At 45.4% G+C, this 10263-nt stretch overlaps 1 protein-coding gene across 1 annotated transcript; it reads right to left on the reverse strand.

Moving 5' to 3' along the window:
- Positions 1-3330: 3330 nt before the first annotated feature.
- Positions 3331-7378, reverse strand: LOC123075704 (protein IRON-RELATED TRANSCRIPTION FACTOR 2-like). The gene is made up of 3 exons (XM_044498249.1): positions 6832-7378; positions 6369-6704; positions 3331-3614 (listed from the first exon to the last, which is right to left on the reverse strand). The coding sequence occupies exons 1-3, from the start codon at positions 7135-7137 to the stop codon at positions 3519-3521; spliced, it is 738 nt and encodes a 245-aa protein (XP_044354184.1). The 5' UTR covers positions 7138-7378; the 3' UTR covers positions 3331-3518.
- Positions 7379-10263: the final 2885 nt, after the last annotated feature.

The raw sequence follows: 10263 nt of genomic DNA on the forward strand, positions 1-10263 counted from the left end.
GGTGGATCCTAGCCTGCTTCCTCGTCCGCATCGGCGGCAACTGGATCTTGTCCACTAGCAGGTTGATCCCATGATTTTCAGTCGGATCTCGATGGTGAGGGCAGGGGAGGCGGCCCTGGGCGCCGGGGCACGGGGAACCGCTACCGGCGGCAGCACGCACGGCAACGCGTCCTGACGGTTTTTCAGATCCGACGAGGGAGTCCGTTCCCACCGAGAGGAGAAGAGGGCAGCAACCGGCGTAGCAGCAAGAGGGCGGCCGACGGCGTAGCAGGGAGAGGGCGGCCGCCGTCGTGAAACTGGCGAGAGAGATGGGGAAGCAGCTTGGTGTGGAAGAGAGACGACTCACGGCTGCATGGATATTTATTCTCGTGGGGGTCCAGCTCGTATTCCCTTTCGTATAGTAGCTCGTATCTTAGAAATAGATGAGAAAAGGAGAATAACATGGGGTCCACCCGCACCAATCTAGAAGCACAGCCGAAGGGTGGATCTCTAATCGGTACATCCCGGCTCCGGTAAAAAAACTTATTCGGTGGGGCTCATGTGTTGCTGTGCTGTTGTGCTTGCTGTTGTTCATGTGCGCCCACACCCGGACTATGCCGGCTGGTGCGGCTGTGTTGCGAGGGTGTGTTGCTGCCAGCTATGCCGAGACGCCACTGTGGTGTGCGCTCCGGCAGTGCGGCACACAACATGTTTGTTGAAATGCTTGAAAGTAGGGAGGATCATATGGGGACTATGTTTGTGTGCTCTAACAAATAGGTGTTTGAGGCGGACACGCCCAACACTGACCGGACGCGTCCGCGAATGTTTAGGAAGGCATATTAGCACATTGTGGTTGTAGATGCTCCAAGCACTTTGCATGGTATAAAGCCTAAGAGCAGCTATATATAGTAGAGTTGCCAGCTTAATTGTCATAATAACAAAGAATATAATTTTGGGCCAAAATGATATTCTAGAAGAGTGGTATATGGTTCCCGATCGCCATAATTTATGGAGATGGCTTCACAAAAAACCTTGTAGCCTCCATATTTGTTGGCTGTGGAGGTCACCTATGGAGGTTGCTCCATACCCAACCGTCAGTGTGGGAGAATAACTTCAGCTTCTACGTCCTGGCGCCACGACCGGGATTTGATGTCATGCGGCCTCCAACACACGACTTCATATTTAGAGGTTGCGGGGTTGCTCCATACCGAACAGCCACCGTGGAAGAGAAATTCAGTTCTGCTTCCTCGCACCACGACTGGGATTTGAAGTTGCAAGTCCTCTAAACCACCACCGACGACCAACGACCCGACTGTTAATGCTTGTCTCACTAAATCAGATTCTTGTGGCGGCCCGTCGGAGGGAAGGCACACAACAACATCTCCTGGCTTGCGTGTGATAAGGCCAGAAGGTGCCATGTGAGTAGTCGGGAGGCAATGAGTGCGGCACCGTTTCTCATTGGGAAGTGTGCCCCTTGATGGTGGCCCATCGCATTCCGCATCCTCAACTGTAAACTTAATGGCACCCATGGCGGCCTATAAAAGGTCAACAACCTCCCCTCTCTTCCCCATTTGAATCCAGTCATCGTCATATCTCAACCCCCCCCTCTCTCTCTCTCTCTCTCTCTCTCTCTCTCTCTCTCTCTCTCTCTCTCTCTTAATCGAATCCATCTTGATGCCATGGCGCAGTAAGATGAGTTGTCCTTGATCTTCAATTTTGGGATGATGAGATCAAGTCGAAGGAGTCGGATACCTTGGCACGGTATGAGACCAATATCATATGATCCTGGACCTCCCCACGGCGATGGATAAGGACGCCATGGCCACGCCCATCCCATTCCTCGTCCCCATGTTTATCCCAGCACCTGTCATTGCACTTGTACCCATCCTAGCATTGCCGGTCCTAGACCCGATCATCGAGGCGGTATCCCAGGCCATACCGGCCCTGGTTGAAGCATTCGTCAACGCCCCCAGCAATGCCACAAACGCCAAATTTCGCTGCCACTACACAATCTGTCTGTCAACAAGTAGTTTAGTTTAATTATAGTTTTATGAATGTGAAGTCGTGACTTTTCCCCTCCTGTGCATGAATCTGTAATGCAATGTTAGCTTAAATTAGTGTTGTAATCCTTTCAACTGAGTATGTGGTTACTAGGTGGATGCAACAAAAAAAAGATATGGAGGCAGCCGTTTGACATCTTTGTGTTTGTATACACGATAACCTCTATATTCATATGAAGTGCACTCAATATTGCGGATGGTGATTGTAAATATGATGACTCTACTAAAGTTGATCCAAGTATACTTTTAGTAAAGGGAAGACAGAATCGTACTACACTCTACAAGCAAGTACGTTCTGCTCGAGATCTTGGAGACACCAATGCAGTGAGCCAATGATGTTGTGTGCCGATGCAAGGATGATTCAATTTTCCATGTGTACAATAGATCTTGTAGATGTGTTCTCACTCAGTATTCCGTGGATGCATGCTGCACATGCACACCCTCACTATAAGGACGAGCACACTATGACACCAAAAGATATGTGCAGCTAGGACAACAACATTCCGTGGAGGGTGGCATTTGGGTGCCCCGGCATCGGCTTTAACAGTAAATTGAAAATATAGTTTTTTTTTTTCTAAAAACATTGTTTTTTTAGCATCAAAGATGGTTGAGTGTATTAGGAGTGTGTAAAATTTCATGGGCAAATGATTTAATGGAGCTTTAGACAAAAAAACAAAAAATTGGCTGCCAAAGAAATTTTTGAGAAAATGCATTTTTGAGAAGTACCTACAAAGAAATATGGATGTCAGCCGTCATCGCCGATTCCGAGGAACCATTGCGTCTTTGACCACACCATCATGCCACTAGGGGTATGGATAGTAGAAGAACCCATTGAGACAAACAAGTGTCCAAATTGTAGCCCATAGGCTCAGATTTCGCTGACTTTCTTGATTCCTCCCTTGCACGTGTACGTCATGCTCGGTGACTCTCTATCAAATTACTTTTACAAATAATCTACCCTTGGTGCGTCCAGATAGCTCATGGACAACATCTACAGGCCATAAGTCGTCGTTGGCCGCACAGAATGAAGAAGAAGGCGGAGACAGACTCTTATGTTGGGTCAACCTCATTTGAGAAGTTAAGTTTAGGGGAAGGGATGGGTGGAAAGTAGCTTAATCTATGAAAATTTGAAGGATTAAGGTTGAGGAATAGTTTAGGAGATGAAAGGACATGGAAAAGGCTAGAGATGCGCTTAGATGGATGTCTTTCAGGAGAGTGGACGCCACTTCTTCGCGGCAAACTCTACATTAATTTTTTTGCCTGTTTTTATCATGCATACTTACTATACTCAAAACGCAGATGGATACACCTACAATTTATGTACAATAGTATTTATGTGGAACACCCTACATTATATTATATATCATGCATGCATCAATACTATTTATCTTAGATCATTTTCTTATATATATACAACATACGTTTTGGTTCATAGTTAAACATGTATGATAATATACGCCATTATTGTGCTACAATCTACTACTGATGTAGACGCAATCCTGCCTTTTGCTTCATGACGTTCTCTAGTTCTTCACAAAATGCTGGACACTCCTTGCTCATCGTTCGTTGGGTTCTCTGTTTCAATGGGAAATATGATGGAGTTGTAAGTTCTTGGGAATAAAATTGCCATTCCATGGTTGATCATAATGACATATTAAGATACAATTTTAAAAGTTTACGACACATTTTTAGTGTTACTGCTTAGTGTATTAGAAAAAAATGGATAACACGTAGGAATCCACATAAAGATTCATAAAAATATCATCCAAATATCCATTTTTGGCTGGTACAACTAATCGACTCTCGAAGGTGGGAAAAAGATACATGCATTCTATCACATCCATATATGTCATTGCCTAACGAATTAAGGCGATGTTCTTTGTTTACTTGTTACACTTCCCATGCTTAATGGAGTCAATTGGCCACACAAGCAAAACATCATTTCAAGAGTTTTGGTGTTTAATCATGTCATAATATATCCTTTTCCCTTGACATAAATCCAAATACAACAAGCTTGATCTATTCCCTTAGTTGTATTAGCATGATCATGATGCCCCTCCCACCCTTTAGTTAAAGATGGAAAGGATGTAAAAAAAATAAGACCAATCGAGGTGCATGTGGGTCTAGCTACATTGGATTAAGACCCTGACACACTTAGATTTAGCGTAGTATGAACCGACCCAGCCTACGCAGCTATGGTAAGAAGCAGAGTCCTAATCCAACCAAGTGCTCGTGTCTCCCATGTCTAAAGAAAGGACCAAAACATTGGGATCATGTCCTCTTTGACAAGTGTGTGATGATTGATCACTAAGGAATGTTGCTATGTTCGTAGTTTGAATCCTTGGAGGTTGGAGACCATAATACGTTTTCGACAAAAGGGTGAATTTTATGAACTCAAAATGAAGCATCAAGTGAATACAAATGCAATGAGCGCACACCCGGCCTTTGCATAATTAGGATGCACACAACCATAATCAGAACCACACAAATGCACAAAAACTAATACAAGACCGTAGCTATTCCTAGGTGGAGGAAAAAAAAAGAAACCCCAAAGCGATTAAAACATTGACGAAGAACTACTAGAACGACCATATCCGCACCAACCATATCTTCACATCATAAGGATAATGAGAAAGATTCTCCAGTAGTAAAGTCTCAAGGAAGGAATAGTGCTCAAGCGCCGACGTCGCCTAATAGAACCACCAATAGGGAGGTCTTGAGTTTTCACCATGAAGATAAAGTTTGAGAAAATCGTAAAGAAATGCCTTCAATAAGGTAATGATGAAAAACACCTTCATTGCCGGATATAGGCAATTAGGGTCATGCAATGGGTTTTTTGCCTGGAGCTTGAGACTGGGTATTTGAGGAGCATCACCAAATCGTAGTCATCAACATACTGTCACCACCACTTTACGTGATCTAAATAGCTACATGCCTACCATGGTCTTGACATGAGACACCACACAAATGAAGTCCATGCCCACACAAGCATACATTCAAACTGCAACATGTGCCAATTGCCACCAAACACTCAAAACGATGAAGGTCATCGTAAAACATGAGGTGAAGATTGGAGAGGGAGGACGGTCATAGGCACCGCCAACATCCCAATACGGGATAGTCTGGTAGTCTCGTACTGTCCTCATGCTCCACCGTCCTCCCATGTGGCGCAAAATTGATCCACAATACATACTCCTTGTTGCCACCGGATCTGAAGGTCTAAGACCCTCAACCCATTGCATGAACCACCTAGCATCGCAAGACCATGGCGCCATCCGTGCGCCAAAGCGGAGGGCTACCTCATTGGGACAAAGAAGGATGTCACCATCGCCTGCGTACCAGCAGATGGGATCGCGACCACTGACGCCTCACCATTAGAAACCGTTGATCCGCCCAAAAACACCACCATCATTGCTGCAGAGCCGTATCCTTTGCTTCAAGTGGTTGCCGGTAGATCATGTGTCACTGTCGAAGGCTACTAGAGCAAATACCTCCCCAGCGCTACCTTCATTGACCCATCCCGGAATTTTGCCTGGCCACTGGTCTCTAACGACGACAAGGGGAAAAGAGGATGGGGAGGTAGGAGGCGTCGTTTGTGGGTAAGGGAGGAGGGAGCGGTTGTGAGGAGGGAGAAGGAGGGAGAGAATGCAACTCGAAGCCCAAAAGATGGAACTTGGTCAACCTAGAATGACGAGGTTTCATGCAATCCCTACTATATACTGTTAAAATAGTTCTTGGTACTATAACCAAGAACCATTTGAGCAGTCGGATAGACTCGTTGTGATCTGTTTTGACATTTACAGTACATATTCCTAGCATGAGCTTCGTCCTTGCAAATTCTGGTCAAGGTAAACGAAATGTACCATTCACCATTTGTTGTACTATGCCACCCTTCTAAATTCAAAGTGTAGGCTACAGTCCCCACCACTGATTTGAGTTAACAATCATGATCTTTTATTGGGGATGGGGTTGGGGGAGATCTATGGAGGTCAAAGCAAACGTCATTCCAATATTACAATAAACTAACTTGCATTTGAAGTAACTAACTTACATTTAGTCCTAGTAGTAGATAACGCGTGGCAGTGCCTGACCAGATATGATTTCATATATAGCAAAAAAATAGCCCCCAAAAATGTCCTCAAATTAAACACTTTAGAAAAAGAAATAGACGTGCCTTTTGCTGAGTTTTAGCTCATCGTACTATATATTGTTTGTTAAGATAAAATCATAAGCATCCACATGACATAGTACCAAAAGGAATCCACAAAATATCAAAACACAAGCATCGATGACAGAGATTACCAACAGGAATTAAAGGCAGATGTGTACCTGAAGATGAAGGCTGTAGAACGTCCTGTTCTGGAATGCGGAAGTGGATGAGCTGATGAGGCGAAGACCTTCATTCTCCAGCACGTTGATGCACTTGGACATGGGCAGATCTCCAGCCATAGTGCTCACCAGGCTGACCTGGACCATGATATCCCTGTCGTCGATGCAGGTGGCGGACACAATCGGAGCTGTGTTCTCCCTCATGGTCAGCACTCCCGGCTTGCAGCTGGCCCGCGTCAGCTCCTCCTTCTTCTTCTCCAGGCCTTCCACCTGCTTCTGCAGCTCCGGGATGTACTTGAGCACCCGTGACACCGTGATTGGAATGCTCAGCTTCTTCTGCAACACAGTCAATTGAAGGAAAAGATAAATTGGTTTGATGCTCATGACAGAACCTCTCCCATGTACTATATGAGAGCCACGGAGGAAGATGAATGAGTTGGGTTTAATTAAACGATGTAATTACGGTGCGATCGTCTTCGGGGAGGAGGGAGCGGAGGTCGGAGTAGAGCTCGTTGAGCTCCTTGCGGCGGTCGCGCTCGTAGGCGTTGTGGCTGATCTTGCGGTGGGAGCCCGAGCCGTCGCCGTCGCCGCCCGAGGAGGTGCCGTTGTTGGCAGTCGGCGCCACTGGGATGCCGTGGTTTCCGAGGCCCAGCCACTGCGGGGACGGCGCGAGGTGGTGGTGGACGCCGGCGCCGGAGAAGATGTCCGGCTCCAGCGACGACATGCTGCTCGCGAACGGGTCCTCGAAGAGCTGGTAGTGGTGCCCCATTGCCAGCCGGCAGCTCACAGCAGCTTGCGACTGCTTGGTCGACGAATTCGTGTGGAGAGGTTAGAGACGATGGATGAGAGAGGGAATCTAGCTAGCTTAACTAGTTTCCTAACCGCCGAGCAATCTAGCTGCTAATTGATGGCAGTTTTCTTTGTAAGACGCAAGAGGAAGCGGCAGTAGTAGCCTGGTAGTAGGGGGGAGGCTCACTAATGTAATATTATTGAGATGATTAGCATTAACTACTTCTCATGGCTGGTCTGATCTATGGAGTCTACTGGAGCTCCCATTTATATAGGCCGAGAGATGAGGGGATGTCAGTGTCACATGCCATTATAATTTTCAGATAACTAATTTTAGGAAAAAAATATTGAGAGTGCATGTAATATACTATAAATATATATTGAGAGTGCTCCAATATCCATGCAGAAGTTGTTAATATAAAAAAGCGGAAATCAATGATATCACGAAATAGTTATTACCTCCGTCTCGGTGAATAAGTCATTCGCGTAGTTATAGGTCATCGATTTGAGAAATTAAATATGTGTTATATGTCATGAAAAGTATATCACTAGATTTCTACACGGATGTAGTTTTTAAATATATAATTTTTGTCACATATAATATATATTTGCGTAGTTAAATTATTAACCTAGAACTACGCAAATGACTTGTACACCGGGATGCCATGAAATAATTAATGTGGAGCTTTCTTGGGGTAGTATTTCTCCATTGCATGATGCTGCTTTCGTTTTTTTTTTCTCAAATACGCACAAGCATGCGTATCATATATTATAAGGAGAATGGGTGAAGAGCCCTCCACATCAAGTTATTACGACAATGTAACAACTCTGTCCATCATACATTATACCAATCTAAGGAACTACTCTCGCTGTGTCCACATACACAACTCTGCAAAGAAATTTTCTAGATCGCCCTTGAGTAGCCCTGCTTGTTTCCATAGGCGACCTTCCCTCTCGATAGTCCGTATTACCTAGATGACCGTTGGTGTCTCGCCATCAAAGACAATTGCATTCCCTACGCTTCCACAACGTTGACATGCATAGGATGATGAGTGCCCATCCATCCTTCCTCCTGTGGTCCTCTCCCTCTTTGTTAGAACACCACTGCCCAATTTTGTCGTCGATTGTAGGTATCCAATCTTGCTGTCCCCAAGCGGTGCACACCACCGTCCATACCGATCTCGCAAGAACGCATGTAAGCAAGATGTGGCCGATGGTTTCTCACTAGTATGCGTGTCCGATTTATGATCATGCTACTTTTGTTGTTGCTCCTTGTTCGGGGTTCTAGTCCCCTGTTATGTTTTCTTTTCTTTTGAGGTTCTCTTAGTTTCAACCTTGTAAACTTGTGGCGGTTTATTTAATGAAAATCGATGGGGAGGTCTGTTGTTTCGGAAAAAATAAGGTGGAGCAGGCGACCCAAGTGATGTTTACCGGGCAGCACAGATATGGCGGTCTAGGCTTGGATAGAGGCCCCTACATATTAGTTTCTGTTCGTCCTTGTTTATCGTTGTGCCTTTTCTATTTGTCCCCACTGCGCCATTGCATGCATCTAGTATGCAAAGGACCAAGAATAAACTCATGCCACTCAAGTGCGGTTGTATCAGCTTGCTGTGAGATGATGATGTTTTTTTGTGGGGGTTGTGACTATGATGTTACTAAATAAATAAATTAAACCTTTCATTTATCAAAAAATAATATGATATATGCATTTGTCATACATATACAACAATTTTCATGGGCACTGGGTTTTTCAAGATGGAGTCCAACTATCTGTGTAATAATTCATGGTTGGCTGGCCTATATCCACATCAAAATATAACACATTCAACTCATCACCTCACCGTTTCAACTATCAAGGGTTTGTCCGAGTTCAAGCCGTGTGTTCTCGTCACATCTTCGGTTCCCATGTCCTTGTTCCCTTATGAATTTTTTTTTCTGGTTTGTAAGTTGTTTTCCTCAGCAGTACGTATTGCGTATGTCAGCCGTCTAATGATTCTATACAACCTAGTACTTATTTACACAATTAATCTGGCAACCTATTGTTTATGTTGATGCATGATAAGTTAATCTAGAAGATCCAGCAGCACCGGTGGTTACTGGATTGGTGGACCTAACATTTCCCTTTTCCTGAAACAAAGAAGAACGGCACGTAGCATCCAGCCCTATATTCGTGTTCGCTCTGGTTGGCACCGGACTGGATGCCCTTTTTGGTTGGTCTAATCCTAGTACAATATAACGATCATCACCAAACAACTTAATTAACCGCACCAATGCACTGTACATTGACCAAGTTTAAGGAGAAGAGCCAATGCATGTACTGACAGTATAGCTAGTGGGGGTAGCTGCTGCGCTGGCTAGATGCTTACTTCCCAAAAGTAGATTAGTTAAGCCATCTAGATTCGCCCTTCAGGGGGATCTACGATGGGGTTTATCTTAACTAATCCCCGCACTGACGTACTCAGGCTGGGCTCGGGCTTATGTTAATGGCGCGTGGCCGGGCCGTGCCGTAGTGCGCCAGGCGCGTGGCTGGGCCGTGCCGCCGACGGGTTCCCTCCTGGCCAGCACGCACAAATGTAGGCGCCTGTCCTGGGAGCGTCTATCCTTAGGGAATCTCCAACGGCGACTCACAAACCTTCCGCATACTTTAGACTACGTTATCCGGACCATGAAAGCCATCCAATGCGGGCATGTATCGGTCCGTAGGGCGGCTCGGACGCGTTTTCTTTCGCAAACCGAAGACAAACATGGAGGGTTTTGCGGGAGTCCGGATCGCTGCCACGCCAGCTTCTGACCGCCCTGACCAACCCCCCCCCCCCCCCCCCCCCCCCATTACAGATGACGTTGTAACAACCCCAAAGTGCAATGTCCAGCATGGAGTGACTCGACACTCTCATGGTCTAAGGAATCATGCATACGTTAACTCATGTGTTATGAACTACTCCCTCCGTTCCTAAATATTTGTCTTTCTAGAGATATCAACAAGTCACTACGTACGAAGCAAAATGAGTGAATCTACACTATAAAATATGTCTACATATATCCGTATGTTGTAGTCCATTTGAAATGTCTAGAAAGACAAGTATTTGGGAACGGAGGAAGTATAAAC

This window comes from Triticum aestivum, chromosome 3D (genome assembly GCF_018294505.1).
Source record: "Triticum aestivum cultivar Chinese Spring chromosome 3D, IWGSC CS RefSeq v2.1, whole genome shotgun sequence".
NCBI classification, from domain to species: Eukaryota; Viridiplantae; Streptophyta; class Magnoliopsida; order Poales; family Poaceae; genus Triticum; species Triticum aestivum.

Coding starts and splice junctions, on each gene's coding strand:
- LOC123075704 (XM_044498249.1), bottom strand. CDS start 7,137: ATGGGGCACCACTACCAGCTCTTCGAGGACCCGTTCGCGAGCAGCATG. Junction 6,705..6,831: donor TCCCCGAAGACGATCGCACC/GTAATTACATCG, acceptor ACTGTGTTGCAG/AAGAAGCTGAGCATTCCAAT. Junction 3,615..6,368: donor TCTACAGCCTTCATCTTCAG/GTACACATCTGC, acceptor CCATTGAAACAG/AGAACCCAACGAACGATGAG.